Raw genomic sequence first — 17,260 nt, 5'->3', positions numbered from 1 at the left:
GCATTTAATGATCCTCAAACTCTCGCCCGCAGGCCGATGATCGCCAAGAAGAACCCTAAGATCCCCATGTCAAAGATGATGACCATCCTGGGGGCCAAGTGGAGGGAGTTCAGCTCCAACAACCCCTTCAAGGGCAACGCCGCTGCTGTCGCGGCGGCTGCGGCGGCCGCCGCGATCGCCGTCGCCGAGCAGGTCTCTGCAGCGAACGCCTCGCCCGAGCCGCCGCCGCCGCCGCCTCCTCCGCCGCCTCCACCAATCAGAAAGGCCAAGACGAAAGAGGGCAAAGGTCAGTGTTTAGTTTTAGGGTTTGAGTGACAATATAAGGCAACAATCTCACCTCATTTAATGTTGCATTGTGCTCTTTTCTGTCCAGGCCCTGGCTTTAAAAAGCGCAGTAAAAGTCCCCGAGTCCCCGACAAGAAGAAGGCTGCAGCGAAGGCTAAAAAGATGGCGCCCATTCGTATCAAACTGTCGCCTATAGGTGCCAAGAGGAAGAAGAGTTGCTCAGTGAGTACAAAGCTTACGTCTGCTCCCTCCGTTCCTTTGTTCCATGTTCAGCCCCTTTTTTTATTTATTTATTTATTTTTTTTTGACACGACTCCGTCTTTGTCCCCCTGTCAGAGCGAGGACATGGACGAGGACGAGTCGGAGCAGGAGGACTCCAGCGTTCACAGCTCCTCCGTCCGCTCCGACAGCTCCGGACGCGTCAAGAAGAACAAGCGAGGGCGGCCCGCCAAAAAGAAGAAGAAAAATACAAGTACAGTACAGGCACAACCCGCCTGTTATATGCACAGTGTATAATCATAAATGACATGTCCCACTTTTGTCTGTGGGACGCAAATGTCAAATTTACTTCAAATCATGTTTTTAATTATTATTTTAAAAGAGAAACAACAACAAAAACCCATTTTCAGCCACGTTTCTGTCTCTCTGTGCTCGTCCCTCCAGTCCCAGGTGAAGAGGAGGGGGACGGCTACGAGACGGATCATCAGGACTACTGCGAGGTGTGTCAGCAGGGCGGGGAGATCATCCTGTGCGACACTTGTCCTCGGGCTTACCACCTCGTCTGCCTTGAGCCTGAGCTGGACAAGGCCCCCGAGGGCAAGTGGAGCTGCCCGCACTGCGTGAGTACACAACAAGAACGCGGCCTGTTCCTGCTTTCTCTGTGCTTCGCGGTCCTTCTTCACATATCTATCTTCAGAAGTGGTTTTGTTTTGACTTGCTCGGAGCCCCGGATGAATCGAGGCTTTGTAGCTGCATCACAAATCTCGGAGGAAAGCTGGCTGCATTTAGACGAACACAGACAAAGAGACAGATACCTGAAGTGGTGCCGGGGGTGTGGATCCATTCAGTAGTGTCACAAATAACAACAATGCTCACATTTTTTTTCTTTTTACTGAAACAAGTAACAAGGAGTTAGCTCTTTGTGCATCGTTGTCTACACAGTGAATTTAATGCTTTTTCTTTTTGCAATTTGCTGGATAGTTCTGAAAAACATATATTTAAAACAAATACATTTGTTGTCCAGATCCTTGTGAAATATGTATACTCATTTGAGATGTCAAATCAGTCGCTCACATGTTTTCTTGCGTTCCTCCTTTCTTCAGGAAAAAGAGGGAATCCAGTGGGAAGCGAAGGACGAGGACTTTGAGGATTTCGAGGAGGACAGCGAGGACAGGGTGATATCAGAGGTCAGCGCCGGGGTCCCCGCCGGGGCGGAGGACGAGGACGACGACCACATGGAGTTCTGTCGGGTGTGCAAAGACGGCGGTGAGCTGCTGTGCTGCGACACCTGCACCTCTTCCTACCACATCCACTGTCTCAACCCGCCGCTGCCAGAGATCCCCAACGGAGAGTGGCTGTGTCCGCGATGCACGGTGAGTTACTCCAGTTTGACGTCACGTGACTCCGAGTACCCTCTCCAACTAGTATTACATCACTTATTGGTATATGATGGAAGTACAGTGTTTGCACCTGCTTGTATTCAGACAGTACAGGAGTAATAGGACATTAAATGACTTTTTCCTAAGGTTACGGTAGGGCAAAATTAAAAAAGAAAATATCAGATGATTCCTTTTTTCCATTTAGGACTTTATTACTGGTGTTTTTACTTCGTCGCTTTATTTTTGTCATATAAAGCTGATTGATCAATATGATATATGTGTGTTTTTAGTGCCTTAACAGCCGGCTTTTTGCATTGATCTGATTGGTCTACGCTTGCGTTCCAAAACTATGAGGTAGTTGACTAAAAACAAATTAGCATTTGTTTAATTAAAAGCAAATTAAATTAAGTTTAAGAAATAAACATGGATTTTTTTTAGAATTCATATATTTACTTATTAATTATTAATATTATTGTTGTTGATTAACTTGGAACTTGATTGCAAAGACTTGTGAGAAACCCAATAACGGTACCGGATTGGACAGAACTTTTTCCCCGACTAGATTTCAAGCAGCATCTTCTATCTATAATACACTTAAAATGAAAAGATATTGTTCTCAATAATAAAGACACTGACTGTGTGCATGTACTGATTTTCAGCCAATGTGTCATTAATGCTCCTCGATGTTCTCTATTGTTTGAGAAACATGACAGCACTTTGAGGAATTTTTAGTTTCAAACAATCAGTATAAGTCAAAATAACTATAGTTGTGATTCGTGGCTCCCAACGATCCTCTAAAACTCTTCAGTCTATTTTATTAGGTACGGAGATAATAAACAACAACCTGCAACCTCAGCATCAGCACACACTCCTGACCACAAAGTCTTCTCTCCCTCTAGTGTCTGCCAATCAAAGGGCGAGTCCAGAAGATCCTCCACTGGCGATGGGGCGATCCTCCGCCTCCCATCCCGGTTCCCCCCGCTCCCGACGCCGCACCCGACGCCCCCCCGCCGCCACCCATGAAGGGCCGAGCCGAGAGGGAGTTCTTTGTCAAGTTGACGGGGCAGTCCTACTGGCACTGTACCTGGATCACTGAGCTGCAGGTCGGAGAGAAGAGACTAACAGAGGGATGGATGTAAAGTGATCGTATAACCTGTTTAAAAATGTCTCTCTCCCTCTTCCTCCCCTCCAGCTTGAGATCTTCCACTCTGTGATGCACAGAAACTACCAGAGGAAGACGGACATGGACGAGCCTCCCTGCCTGGATTACGGGTCGAGTGGCGAGGACGAGAACGGAGTGGGAAAGAGCGAGAAGAGGAGGGCCAAGGACCCCCAGTACGCCATACTGGAAGACAAGTACTACAAATACGGCATCAAGCCGGAGTGGATGATGATCCACCGCATCATCAACCACAGGTGAGGTTTGTGTGTGAGCACTAGCATGCAGCATCTGGTCTTCTGTGTGGGTCAAACCTTGTGTCATTACTTATGTGAAGTTCTTTAAAAGTAACATGTTCGAGAACTTAAAAGGGGAACTTCAGTATGTTTCAACCTGGACCCTATTCACCTATTTTGTTAATGATTTATACCGTTCACACTCTGTGCTGTATGTGTCTGTCAGTGTGGACAAGAAGGGGACGTACCATTACCTGGTCAAATGGAGAGACCTGACCTATGACCAGTGTACCTGGGAGAGAGACGACCTGGACATCCCTGACTTTGCAATTTACAAAGGCAACTACTGGAGACACAGGTAGGACCCTTCCCCCCCCCCCCCCCCCGGGTAAAACTACTGTAGGTTAATGCGTAGTTTCACTCGTATTTACGTGTCTCGTTTGCTTACTTCTGTGTTTGACTCGGTGATGACTTTCTTTCCAACAGAGATGCGATAATGAAGGAGGACCCAGACAAGCCCAGGAGGATGAGGAGCAAGAACCAGGAGGGGGAAGAGGAGTCTCCTGCCTCTCCGGTCACTGATGTGAGTCGACTGTAGTCTCGGTATCATGATTTTTAGCTGCTTCCCGTTTGTATTTCACAGCAAATCTCAGTTCCAGAAGAATGTTTGATTTTCGTTTCTGGCTCTCTGGAGCTTCAGCCAGGTTTTAAAATACAACCAGATTGTTTGAATCTACTCCAATAAAATGTACAATACATTTTCAAAAGTTTGGGTTGATTTTGAACAAAGCTAATACAACTACCATGAATTGATTAAAGCAAATGTTAATACAACTAGTTAACTTGACTTAACTAACTTGTTATTAATACTTCTCATACGGTTAAACTACAATAAATTCAATTACCTTTGTCCCAATCAGGATTTTAAATCTCCGCTCTTTCTTCTCTCCGTCCAGCCGACGATAAAATACGAGGATCAGCCCGACTTTGTCACATCGACGGGTGGGACGCTGCACCTGTACCAGCTGGAGGGTCTCAACTGGCTTCGGTTTTCCTGGGCTCAGGGCACAGACACCATCCTGGCAGACGAGATGGGCCTCGGCAAGACCATCCAGACCATCGTCTTCCTCTACTCGCTCTTCAAAGAGGTACCGGAGCCCCGCGGCCCTATTATTCTCCTCTTTCACCGACAGACCGTATGAATTGTTGCTCCTCTTCCGTCCCTCAGGGCCACACTAAAGGCCCGTTCCTGGTCAGCGCTCCGCTCTCCACCATCATCAACTGGGAGAGGGAGTTTGAGATGTGGGCGCCCGACTTCTACGTGGTGACGTACACGGGGGACAAGGACAGCCGAGCCATCATCAGGGAGAACGAGTTCTCCTTCGACGACACGGCCGTCAAAGGAGGGAAGAAGGCCTTCAAGCTGAGGGTGAGGAGGGAGGGCAATAACCGTCATACTGAGAAAAAACAAATAAGGAAATAATCTCAACATAATATATAACATCCTGTCCTCGTTCCTCTTCTGTTTCCACTCTTGTCGTCCTGCAGAGAGAGGCTCCCATCAAGTTCCACGTGCTGCTGACCTCCTACGAGTTGGTGACCATCGACCAGACGGCGCTCAAGTCCATCGACTGGGCCTGTCTGGTGGTGGACGAGGCTCACCGCCTCAAGAACAACCAGTCCAAGGTACTGTAGCCATGTGTATGTGTGCATGTTAATATCGGTCCTATCATAGCAGTTATTATAAGAACCCTTAAATATGTGTTTTAGAGAACACGTGACGTTTCACAGTTGAGAAATAAACTTGTCAGCGCTCCCTGGTGGACAAACTATGTAATGGCAACACTTTCTAAATCAACTACGTTATCTTTAAACATATTTTGGGCTTTTTTCTACTGCAAGTTCTTGTTACTTAAATTCAATTTACTTTATTCTGCTCTATATAAATCAGTAGTAGACCTGTCGTAGTACAATGAGGATACATTATTTAATGAATGCATTATATGTTTGTCTGACGTGGTCCCGCCTTTACGTCCAATGAGGAAAAGAATAATATTGTTAAACATGTATGAAATAACTTCAGATGTTTGACAGGGAGTTTTCTTGTCGTTGCAGTTTTTCCGGCGTCTGAACGACTATAAGATCGACCACAAGCTGCTGCTGACTGGAACTCCTCTACAGAACAACCTGGAGGAGCTGTTCCACCTGCTCAACTTCCTCACACCAAACCGCTTCAAGTAGGACTTCTCATTGACAATTCATTGATGTCGTCAGATACTAATACTAATCATTTTAACCAATAGCCTCAGTGTTACCAGTCCTTCACTCAGTCCATCCCCCTGCACAGTAACCTTGAAGGCTTCCTGGAAGAGTTCGCCGACATCTCCAAGGAGGACCAGATCAAGAAGCTCCACGACCTGCTGGGGCCTCACATGCTGCGGAGGCTGAAGGCCGACGTCTTTAAGAACATGCCGTCCAAGACCGAGCTGATCGTCCGAGTGGAGCTGAGCCCTATGCAGAAGTACGACACACAGAACATTTCCCTTCAGATATATTTTGTTGATGTTTTTTTGACATCTAGGTTATTTATGATAGGGCCTACTTTATATCAACAGCACAATTCCTCTGCAACTCTTCTGGATCTTTTTTTTTATTGAAAAAGTAACAATTGATTGATTGACGTTTATCTTAGTCTTTGTTATATATATATATATATAATTTTACATTGAATATGTTTTTAAATACAGGAAATACTACAAGCTGATTCTGACCAAGAACTTTGAGGCTCTGAACTCGAAAGGTGGAGGAAACCAGGTCTCCCTGCTCAACATCATGATGGACCTGAAGAAGTGCTGCAACCACCCCTACCTCTTCCCCGTCGCCTCCATTGTAAGAACAGACGAACGCACACGTGCCCCTGTCCTTGACAATAATACAACCCCTCCATAGCTAAGTCATAACGCTTCAGTAGAAATATCATAGAAGAAAACCAGTGACAGTCCTCCGTTATTTGTTAGCGTTTCACTTCTTTTTATTAAACCATCTGCTTTGATTTACTCCTGAATTCGTAGAACAGTGACACCTTGTGGTGATGTTCAGTAGTGCTTTTTCTAGTCATATGTGTACTTTCAAGATGTAGCATCTGGTTAAAAATCACAGTTGAGATGTCATTTGTTCCCCGTGGCATGGTATGTGTGTGTGTGTGTGTGTGTGTGTGTGTGTGTGTGTGTGTGTGTGTGTGTGTGTGTGTGTGTGTAGGAAGCCCAAAAAACCCCAAACGGTGCTTACGAGGGGTCGGCCCTCACTAAGGCCTCTGGGAAACTGACGCTGTTGCAGAAGATGCTGAGGAAACTGAAAGAGCAGGGGCACCGAGTACTGGTCTTCTCACAGGTACACACTCGCATGGACACTCATATACAGCATGCTTAAGCCCAGGCAAGCAGAAACACACTCACACACACACACACACACACACATACGCCAGATGGCCTCCTCCCTTCACAGATGTTAGATTATTCCCATGACACTTCCAGAAGGCTCAGCTGCAGACTGATTGCAGCTGTGCGTGGGTAAAGATGAAAACGCACACACATGACTGGTCATTCGCTCTCTTTTTTTTTTTCTCTCTCTCCTCCAATTACTAGATGACTAAAATGCTGGATTTACTAGAAGATTTCCTGGACCATGAAGGTTACAAGTATGAAAGAATCGATGGAAGCGTCACAGGGGCGCTCAGACAAGAGGCCATTGATCGCTTCAATGGTGAGACACCCGATGATGTGCACTCATTAGAGGCTCTTGCTCTCTTCCCTTCAGTAGTTCCTTAAAACTGACGGAGATAATATGTTCTACTTTACAAGAAAACAGACTGGCTGACTGCCGTGCTCACTACGAGCTCCATCTAAACGACAGAACTTCCTGTTTCTTCAAAATAAGAGTTTCCACTTCCGCCTAACACATGACAATATCAGGGACAGCTGGCCAAATAAAACAGGAATCTAATGAGGAGGTAGCAAATGCAAATACTGTATCAGTACGGCATAAACTGTTTGCTTTGTGGGCTTGATTCTAGACCTTCAAGATGGATTTTGTTTGTTCGATTGTTCGATTGAAATGCAAGTAGATGGTAGCGCAGATGGAGTCGGGCAGTAGTATCAGAGCTGTGACTCAGTTGCTGGAACTGATGCCAAAGTGACATTAGTCAAAGGATGAGGAGCACTGTGTCGCATGCTGAGTGTGTTTTCACGTGGAACTCGTCCATTTCACTTAAGCAGGTGTTGGCAACAAATGGCATTAAATTATATTGTACGAATAATAACGATCATGCAAATTTAATAAATTTGGTCGACTCACGCAATACTGGATAACATTTCAAACAAATCAACGAACTAAAGAGAACCTATGTCAGTGGCATCAATGGGATCCTGTCGTTAAAGAGAGATGATGAATGTGGCTGTGTCTGTTTGACTCTGTGTCTCTGCCTGCAGCTCCTGGTGCTTGTCAGTTTTGTTTCCTGCTCTCCACCAGAGCGGGAGGTTTAGGCATCAACTTGGCCACAGCGGACACCGTCGTCATCTTCGACTCGGACTGGAACCCTCACAATGACATACAGGTACGACAGAGTGGCAGGAAGCCGAGGAAGGAAATGATGTAATCCTACGTGAACTTCATGTGTCGCCTTGTTCCCTTCTTCGCGCAGGCGTTCAGTCGAGCCCACCGAATCGGGCAGGCCAACAAGGTGATGATCTACCGCTTCGTGACGCGAGCCAGTGTGGAGGAGCGCATCACCCAGGTGGCCAAGAGGAAGATGATGCTGACCCACCTGGTGGTCCGGCCAGGCCTGGGATCCAAAGCCGGCTCCATGAGCAAACAGGAACTGGACGACATCCTCAAGTTTGGGACAGAAGAGCTCTTCAAAGATGAATTAGAACGTGAGTTGTTTGTGTTTTTTTGTGAAGAGAAATTAGGATTTTCAGTCAAATATAATAATGTGGGAGCTTTAACGTTTCTCTAATAGAACAGGGCAAATTATTCCCGCTTTTTAACTCCACGCGTGGCAGGCATGAAGAACAGCTCGGGGGATAAAGGCGAGGACGAGGGCAGCGTGATCCACTACGACAGCGTCGCCATCGAGAGGCTGCTGGACCGGAGCCAAGACGCCACGGACGACTCGGACGTCCAGAACATGAACGAGTACCTCAGCTCCTTCAAAGTGGCCCAGTACATGGTCCGAGAGGAGGATAAGGTGAACAGGATGTTACAATTCATGATAGATTTTAAAATGTGCACCCGACAAGCTTACCCATGTTCTATTATAGTTGGTCACTATAGCAACTCTGTCCTCACAAAGGGATTAAAGGGATTATTTGATTTATCAACAGACAGAAAATTACTGAAAGAAATGTGTTTTGATCGATTAACTTTGTAAGACATTTCTGTTTTCACTGGTTCCAGCTTTTCACATGTGGTGATTTGCTGTTTTTCTTTGTCTTATGTGATACTGAACAGAATATTTTGGAGTGTTTGTTGGACAAAACAGGCAATTTCGAAGATGTCTGCTCGGGCTTTTGGGAAATTGTGGTGGTAATTTATTCAGCCACGTTTAAAAGTTCAGAAAAATAATCAATGTGCTTTTCTGACGCTCCAGGTCGAGGAGATCGAGCGGGAGATCATCAAGCAGGAGGAGAACGTGGATCCGGATTATTGGGAGAAGCTGTTGCGGCACCACTACGAGCAGCAACAGGAGGACCTGGCAAGCAAACTGGGCAAAGGCAAGAGGAACCGCAAGCCGGTCAACTACAACGACGCCGCGCAGGAAGACCAAGGTAGGGACCGGGTTTGGACCCGGTGCTGCATGGACCTGTGAAAAAAGCTCAAGTAAGAGGAAGAATCTCCTGCAAGTTGTTTGAATTCAACAATGTATCCTAAGAATGAACATGAAGTGATATATCTTCTGTTTGAGTTATTACTTGCACAGTGGAAGTGAATGGGCCTGGCCTATTGACAGACCACCGTGTGCTGTTTCAGAGTGGCATGCTGACATTTCAGATAACCAGTCCGAGTATTCAGTGGGCTCCGAGGAGGAGGACGAGGACTTCGACGATCGGCCAGAAGGTAAGGAGAGAACGAGCTAAAGAGACGTCAAACCAAAGCAGTGCTGCTCATGAAAAATGACAGCTGCCTGTTTGAACACACACACACACACACGCACACTCAGGTCTGTGTTGAATTATTACAAGTTTAAATTGATTTAGTTGTAGCAGTTGCCTGGCAGGGTCGAACACGTCAGATTGCCAAAAATGCAAACCGCCAACCACCTCCTCCCCCTGAACTTCAGTAGTTTTAGATTCCTGGTTGACGTACTGATGGAATACTCATTGTAAATTTCAAGAAAACTCTACAAAATCCTCCCTCTCCCTCCAGCTCGTATTACCCTCTGTATGTTTTCACCAGCCTGTGTGTTGTCCCGTCACCTGCAGGTCGAAGGCATTCTCGTCGCCAGCTGAGGAATGAGAAGGATAAACCTCTGCCTCCCCTTCTGGCCAGAGTTGGAGGCAACCTTGAGGTTTGTACGACTCTCTGGAACCACTTCTGCTTTCATTTTGTCTGTTTTTTATTGTGATGTTACTGGAATCTGTCAGATTTGTTTTAAAGTTGAACTTGCGCTCTTAGATATTTTTCCAACAGTCCAACAATCTCAAATTGGAGATGGCAGCAAAGGCTAGTACATCTCCAACAACTCTGTACCTTCCAAGCTCATTTATCATCCTGATACTATTGGACTTGCTTGTAATGGCCCGCATTGTTCAAGCGAGGATTCAAAGTTTATTTTAACGTTATTAGGCAGTCAAAAAAAAAAAAAAAGGCCTTGGGAAATTTGAGAAATTCACGGATTTTTAAGTGTTCTCATCCTGACATTTTCATTTGAAGTCTTCCCGAGTAATAACCACAATCAGTTTTAAAAGACCCACACTATTTACACTGCCCAGGAAAAATATGCTGTAAAATATACTGACGTTTCGATAGGTGCTGGGCTTCAACACACGCCAGCGGAAGGCTTTCCTGAACGCAGTGATGCGCTGGGGGATGCCGTCCCAGGACGCATTCTCCTCTCAGTGGCTGGTCAGAGACCTCAGGGGAAAGTCCGAGAAAGAGTTCAAGTAAGGAAAAAAAAACGAACGTATTGATTGAATCCAGATGTAGTCTTTATCCATGTCTATCTGTCCTCTGACCATACATTCGTCCTCTTCTTCTACGTCTTCTTTTCCCAGAGCTTACGTGTCTCTCTTTATGCGTCACTTATGCGAGCCGGTGGCTGACGGAGCGGAGACGTTCGCGGACGGCGTGCCGAGGGAGGGCCTGTGTCGCCAGCCCGTCCTCACGCGCATCGGCGTCATGTCCCTCGTCAAGAAGAAGGTCAGACCAATGCTGTTCGCCTTCCTAAGTCGAGACAAAAGTGGTGAATGGAGCAAGCTTTGACACTTAAAGTTGTAATCCTTAAGGTTTCGGCCCTGGTTGAGTTTGAGACAGCTGTTGTTACAGTGGTAACACAGGTACAGTTTAGCAAAACAGCTAGCAAGACAGCTAAAATAGGCCATCGTGTTTCCTGTGATTGCTTCACAGTAAAACCCAGTCTGCTTTGCGTTTGCAGTAACTTCTGATATGATGTTAAGAGAGTAGAAATCAGCATACATGCAGCAATTTCCTGCGAATCCCTCATGTGTAGGTGGGCAATTACCGTATTTTTCGGACTATAAGGCGCACCGGATTATAAGGCGCACTGTGAATTAACGTGTCTATGTTCACACATAAACCGCACCGGATTATAAGGCGCATTAAGCAAAACAACACAGTCCGGTAAATCAAACTTTATTCAACTCAGTTGTAACAACAAATACCGGTACAGAAAAATACACTCACTTATCGATTCATTCCTCTTCCACAAATCCATCGAATTCTTCATCTTCAGTGTCTGAGTGAAACAGCTGTGCGATTTCGGCATCAAGAATGCCCGAATCCCTCTCGTCATTTTCCGAGTCAGTCTTGTTGCCGTTATCGGTACTTGGCTGTTCAGTGATGATTCCAGCTTTCGTGAAAGCTCGGACAACGGTTGCGACCGATGGTTACTTGTTGTGCTTATTGATCGATTTTGACTTTTAGTTTAGACATTACATTCCTGTTACGGGGCCGATCAGGTAGTGACACAGCGTACCGTAATGCTCCGAATATCCATTGAGCGGAGCGGCTTCGTTGCTTACCAAAGTCGTACTTACATATTTCGACAGATTTTTGAGCGCATTGTACCACATAAAATTGATCAATAAGCACAACAAGTGACCATACATAAGGCGCGCTGGATTATAAGGCGCACTGTCAATTTTTGAGAAAATTTAAGGATTTTGAGTGCGCCTTATAGTCCGAAAAATACGGTACAATCCAGTGCAGGAATGGCGGACTCCGCCACTAACAATGAACATTGTCGTATTGAGAGATAATTACTGAATGTAAAAGCTTTGACTAGCTATTGCTGAAACAATACAGACTATAAATAGTACCAAAAACAGGGTTTGCTTTTAATAAATTCAAAGGATTGTAACTTTATATCAGCAGGGTGTCTACAGCCCCATATAAGAAAATATAGTCTTTAGGTATTACCGTAAATCAAATGAGAGATCTTTTTCCAGTGAAGAAATCAACCATTACATCTTGAAAGATGTTCTGATTACCTTGCTGCTTTCAGGTTGCCAGACATGAATTTATCCAAACATCTTCAATCCAGTTTTCAGTCCAACATGTTTAAACGTGCTGACATCCTGATCTGCTATCAATGCCGGGGGGGGAATGTATGATACACTGCCAGGCGAGCAGGGCATGTGGGTGGTGAGTTTAAATAAGGTGGTATTAGGTAAAGTGAGCGCATGCCAAGCTTTTTTATTTTTTTATTTTGCTGACTGTTTCTTATCCAGATCCAGGAGTTTGAGCACATCAACGGGCGGTGGAGTCTTCCAGAGCTCAAGCCTGAGGTCATCCTAGACAAGTCCTCCTCCAGGGCCTCCTCTCCTGCCGTGAAGACCACCACGCCCACCTCTGAGGCCAGCTATAACAACACACCTTGCACCTCCAAGCCAGGTAACCAAACACACACACACACACACACACACACACACATGGTCACATTTACCAGTTCCAGCAGGGGGCGCTCCGTGTAAAGGGCAGCAGATAAAGTTGGAGTTGTATTTGTGTGCAGCGACCCCTGCTCCATCAGACAAGCTGGAAAAGAACGGAAAGGAGGGAGAGAAGGAGGAGGACAAAGAGGAAAGCGAGGCCCAGGCAGACAAAGAGAGAGCGAAGGAGAAGGATGAGGGGAAAGAGGTGGACAGCAACAGGACTGCAGACCCTGAAGAGGTGGGACACTGACGCATCTACATTCTGTGGTTACAGCGTGGTCTTCGTCAGCCAATTAATGCATTGTTTCTTTACATTTTCATATAGATTTCTATTTTTGCATCCTACGTCAGACGCGGTGTATTCTTTAATAAAAGAGCTTTATGCCTCTTTTAAGTCATATTCCAGTGTTTTTTGCATGGGTTTTAACACAAATCCCATAGACTTTACATTACTTTCAACGATTTTCAAATGCGTGCTATCCATTTTTTTTTTTTTCTTCCTTCCAGTCGACCACCGGTTTCTGTTCAATTTCATACAGCTTGAAAATCAAAACGTCCGTTGTTATTGTGTAGGGCGCAGGGCGCAGACTTCAAGTAATTCATGCTTTCTGTGGAATCATGGCGGCATTTTCGTATCATTAAGAAACCACCACAGCATGCTCTGGAAAATGTTAAGTAAATGAAATGAATAGAAAAAGGCTACATCACACAGAGTCACTGATGGGGCCTGTTTAATAAACTATATACTTTGTAATCAGAATACATCGCTTAATAATGATTAAGTTCAGTTCTGTAACAGTTGATTAAAAGCTGACATTTGAAGATTTTACCACACAACAACAAACTCGATGACTGACTTCTTTCCATAGATTCTCTCTTCGACAAAAGACGCATCACAAAATGTGTCCCCTAGTCAAAGACACGAAGGCAAAGAGGACAGCGACCTGAAAGAGGAGGAGAAGAAAGACACGAGTGACTCTCCGGTCGCCACGACAGAGGAGAAAAAAGTACAGGAGGAGAGTAAAGAAGAGACGAAACAAGATGCGGAGGTCAAAGACGAGAAATCAGGTAAAAAAAACAAAACAAGGAAAGAAACTTGATAAGTCAGTCTGATGAAATCCGACGTGCACAAACAGATGAAACAGGTTTGTGTGGAGCTAAAAGTCCTTTCTAACGTAATGTTTGTTTTCCTGCGAAAGGAGAAAAGACGGGGGAGGGGGAGGAGAAGGAAAAAGAAAAGCGGGAAGAGACACCTACAGCAACTGAAGCGACAGATGCCAAGGATAAGAGCGAGGTGTCTGACGTGAAGAAAGGTACGCTTTACCGTCTGCAATAGTACGCTGCCGTAAACACACCAGCACAATTTCTTTGCGAAATGAATAAGTTCGCCGTCTTTCTCCATTAACAGAGGAGGTCAAAGGTGAAAAGGATGCTGGGAAAGAAGTCAGAGCAGCCAAAGAGGAGGCGCCCAAGGGCAACGTGAGGCCTCCCATCGAGCGACCTCGCTTTATGTTCAACATCGCAGATGGCGGCTTCACCGGTCAGTACCGATTCACCCGCAGTGGTTGATCTATGTGGTAGCTTATACACTAATGCATTTTAAAGATTCTATGTAAGGCACTCAATTGCACGGGACTTAACTCATGTCTTGCATTGTTTAAAACTATAGAATCCCTGAAAGATGAGGGGAGTAAAGGTAAAAATAACTTACCAACATGTCCAAACAAGTGACTAAGCAGTCAAAATAGCATCAAACTTACAACTAAAACAAACAATAAAAGCATTCCCCTATGCTTTCCAGAGCTTCTGTATAAAAGCCAAAGTGATCTCCACCTTGATCACAAACCCAGAAAAGCTCTTTGTGCCGTGGAAACACCTGCAGCCAGGTTTCAGTGAGCCAAGCCCTCTCTTTGAGACCTGCCTCATGTTTATATTGTGTTGGCTTCGCCCCGCAGAGCTGCACACTCTCTGGCAGAACGAGGAGCGGGCTGCCATCTCCTCGGGGAAGATGAACGAGATCTGGCACCGCCGACACGATTTCTGGCTGCTGGCGGGAATCGTGATGTATCCTTGACGGCGGTTGCCCGAGCGATGACCCCCGATGTGTTTATTTTTCTATAAGCCGGCAGAAGCCCGACGTAATAAGTCAACAAGCCAGCCAGAGCTCGGTAAACAGCAAACTGTGTCTGCTGGAAGCCAATGGAGTGGGTCATTTAGTTCATGTTGTTCCCGCTATTATGGTAATCAAGGCCATGCAGCATTCACATAAAACTTTGTTTTCATTATTCTGTACGCTAATCATGAGAGCTGTAGTTAGACTGAAATAAAAAGAGGGACATGCTTTGTTTCAGAAGCTGCCTCAAGCCTTTTTTTTGGGGGGGGGCTAAAATAACTGCAATTTTGTATTTTTATGAAGATATAAAATCTAGTTAATCACCCCTTAAAAATCAATGTTCAGCTTTCAGGAATAGCTCCCAAAAGAAAAGCTCCATTTTGGCTCAACATTCGCTTTCTTTCTAAGGGTCAGATTGATAGCACTCTCATGTCTGTAGCTTCACTTGGCATAAAAACTGGAGGCAGAGGCAAACAGCGAGCCTGGCTGGCTCATAATAGTCAAATGTCGTTTTTTATATTTCTGTTTGTGAACGCATTAAGCAAATGAGTTCTCATTAATGATCTTTAGTATGAAGCTGGAGTCCAATTAATCCGTACAAAAACAGAAACGTAAACTCTACAGTTTGTGGTTTAAGGGCATTATAATTGCATAATTGGCATATTTTTTTTAAAACTTTGGACAGAGCCAAGTTAGCTGTTTTCCTTTGTTCTTTATGCCAATTGTCTCCTGGCTACAGCTCTGTAGTCATTAGAGCGGTGACGATCTTCTCATCTAACTCTCAATAAGAAAGAAAGTACACTTATTTTCCAAAATGTTGAACTCTGAAAAATAGTTTTGGAAAACCTTCCCTGTTTAGCTTCCCTGTTACTTTGACCACGCAGTGCTGCTTCCCGCTGTCTCTTGCGCAAAAAAGTGTTACGTGATCCTTGACCCCTGTGCCAGTCACGGCTACGCCCGGTGGCAGGACATCCAGAACGACCCCCAGTTTGCCATCGTCAACGAGCCTTTCAAATCGCAGGCGAATAAAGGCAACTTCCTGGAGATGAAGAACAAGTTCCTGGCTCGACGCTTCAAGGTAAGACGAGACGATAGCTTCGCCTTGCCTGTAACACACTAGACGAGGCAAAGCAAGGCACGTTTACTTATATAGCACATTTCAGCAACAAGGCAATTCAAAGTGCTTTACATTAAACATCAAAAGCAAAAGAAACACACCAAAAAAGGACATTCAAATACAATTTAAACAGTCATTAAAGTGCCAAGAGAGTGGAAAATTAAGATAAGCTAAATAAAATAAGAAAGTTACAGCGCAGTGTAAGAAACGATTATTTGATTTAATAAAAGGCAGCTGCTGAAAGAAACATATTCAGCTTTGATTATAAAAGACGTAAAAATGTTTTTTTTGGCGGAAACCATTCAGTGCTTCATAAACCAACAGTAGTATTTTTAAGTAACTTCTTTGGCAGACAAAGACGGCGAAAAGTCCTCAGAACTGGTGTGATGTGATCCAGCGTTCTGAATCAGCTGCAGCTGTCTAATCAATTTTTTTAGTGAGAGCCATAAAGACGCCGTTACAGCAGTCGGGTCTACTGGAGATAAATGCACGGACCAGTTTTTCCAAATCCGGCTGAGACATAAGTGCTTTAATCCTCGATATATTCTTAAGGCGATAGCAGGCTGACGTTGTAATCCTCTTAATGCGGCTGTTGAAATTCAGGTCTGAGTCGGTGGCTGTGTCTGAGATCCTTCACTCATTCACTTCTCCCTATGCTCGCGATCCAGGGAGCTCTATGTAGAGGACTATATAGTGACACTACTTTGGTCAATTTCTCTGCGCTGATTATTACGTCATTGCTGACCTGTAATTAAGACTTGGCAGATCAACGTAGGCTGGTAGACCGTCCATAATAAATACAGACGTACATTTTTGTTTTTATTAAAAACAAAAAAACAAGCTGTTTTGTTGAGTTGCCTCTTAGTGGAATGCTGGCAGTGAACGTAAGCAGTGATGCAGCGCATATGTCTAGGGCTTTTATTATCAAAGGTTAGGATAGAAAAGTATGCTCTGATGTTGTCGGTGTGGAATTAATAAGCATATTTTTCCCCAAAAAATAAATACAAAGTACTTTGTGGCCATTGGTATTGTGCTTATTTTCACGCCACAACTCATGGATTTGTCTGAATCTCTTTCCTATCGTCCGTCTGCTTTTTCCTTCAGCGCAATGCATGATGGTATAAATTGTTTAGGGACCATCGGTTGTACACTACTTTTAATGATGCATTGTGGGATATTTTGCTATATGGTGAGTAGTAAGTGATTTCGGACAAAGCCCATGACTACACCAAGTTTTCTGGCTTGGTCTGTGGTTCTTAACAATGCTGATTGAAGATTTAAACATTCCACCTTGGCTCCAAAAACAACTTCAGATTTGTCCTTGTTTAATTGAAGAAAACATCCAGTTTGTTGATTTGTTCATACACTTACTCAGTGCTTGTATTGGACCACAGTCCCCTGGTTATACGGTTATGTAAACGTGTGTGTCGGCTGCATAATTATGGTAACTTGTTTTGTTGTTTTCCATAATCTGAACCAGTGGAAGCATGTAGATGTTAAACAGAAGTGGCCCCACAATGGAGCCTTGGGGAACTCCACATGTCATATTTGTCCACTCAGATGTGTCGTTATCTATAGACACAAA

The 17,260-nt window shown here is 44.8% G+C and overlaps 1 protein-coding gene across 4 annotated transcripts in view; it reads left to right on the top strand.

Annotated features, from left to right (window-relative positions):
• chd3 (chromodomain helicase DNA binding protein 3) overlaps positions 1–17,260 on the top strand; it is a 37,815-nt gene that overhangs the window by 5,467 nt on the left and 15,088 nt on the right. For 3 of the 4 annotated variants that reach the window (XM_068728183.1, XM_068728181.1, XM_068728179.1), the window contains exons 5-36: positions 33–286; positions 374–507; positions 622–757; positions 949–1,124; positions 1,608–1,877; positions 2,783–2,986; positions 3,076–3,299; positions 3,505–3,636; positions 3,765–3,861; positions 4,235–4,426; positions 4,507–4,707; positions 4,827–4,964; positions 5,394–5,515; positions 5,626–5,799; positions 6,026–6,167; positions 6,537–6,668; positions 6,923–7,040; positions 7,766–7,890; positions 7,978–8,209; positions 8,339–8,523; positions 8,926–9,103; positions 9,306–9,392; positions 9,758–9,843; positions 10,305–10,438; positions 10,550–10,694; positions 12,245–12,407; positions 12,526–12,683; positions 13,315–13,513; positions 13,645–13,758; positions 13,854–13,985; positions 14,401–14,509; positions 15,504–15,636. In XM_068728183.1, coding sequence (XP_068584284.1) covers positions 33–286; positions 374–507; positions 622–757; positions 949–1,124; positions 1,608–1,877; positions 2,783–2,986; positions 3,076–3,299; positions 3,505–3,636; positions 3,765–3,861; positions 4,235–4,426; positions 4,507–4,707; positions 4,827–4,964; positions 5,394–5,515; positions 5,626–5,799; positions 6,026–6,167; positions 6,537–6,668; positions 6,923–7,040; positions 7,766–7,890; positions 7,978–8,209; positions 8,339–8,523; positions 8,926–9,103; positions 9,306–9,392; positions 9,758–9,843; positions 10,305–10,438; positions 10,550–10,694; positions 12,245–12,407; positions 12,526–12,683; positions 13,315–13,513; positions 13,645–13,758; positions 13,854–13,985; positions 14,401–14,509; positions 15,504–15,636 — 5,026 coding nt within the window. The remainder of the gene's footprint in view (positions 1–32; positions 287–373; positions 508–621; positions 758–948; positions 1,125–1,607; positions 1,878–2,782; positions 2,987–3,075; positions 3,300–3,504; positions 3,637–3,764; positions 3,862–4,234; positions 4,427–4,506; positions 4,708–4,826; positions 4,965–5,393; positions 5,516–5,625; positions 5,800–6,025; positions 6,168–6,536; positions 6,669–6,922; positions 7,041–7,765; positions 7,891–7,977; positions 8,210–8,338; positions 8,524–8,925; positions 9,104–9,305; positions 9,393–9,757; positions 9,844–10,304; positions 10,439–10,549; positions 10,695–12,244; positions 12,408–12,525; positions 12,684–13,314; positions 13,514–13,644; positions 13,759–13,853; positions 13,986–14,400; positions 14,510–15,503; positions 15,637–17,260) is intronic. The other variant, XM_068728182.1, reaches the window with a different exon arrangement.

The sequence above is a fragment of the Cebidichthys violaceus genome, unplaced genomic scaffold, assembly GCF_023349555.1.
Source record: "Cebidichthys violaceus isolate CVI_PGR_0920_01 unplaced genomic scaffold, fCebVio1.0.p SCAF_41, whole genome shotgun sequence".
Taxonomy (NCBI): domain Eukaryota; kingdom Metazoa; phylum Chordata; class Actinopteri; order Perciformes; family Stichaeidae; genus Cebidichthys; species Cebidichthys violaceus.
The sequence above is the reverse complement of the archived record's forward strand: the minus strand, read 5'-3'. Positions and strand labels throughout refer to the sequence as shown.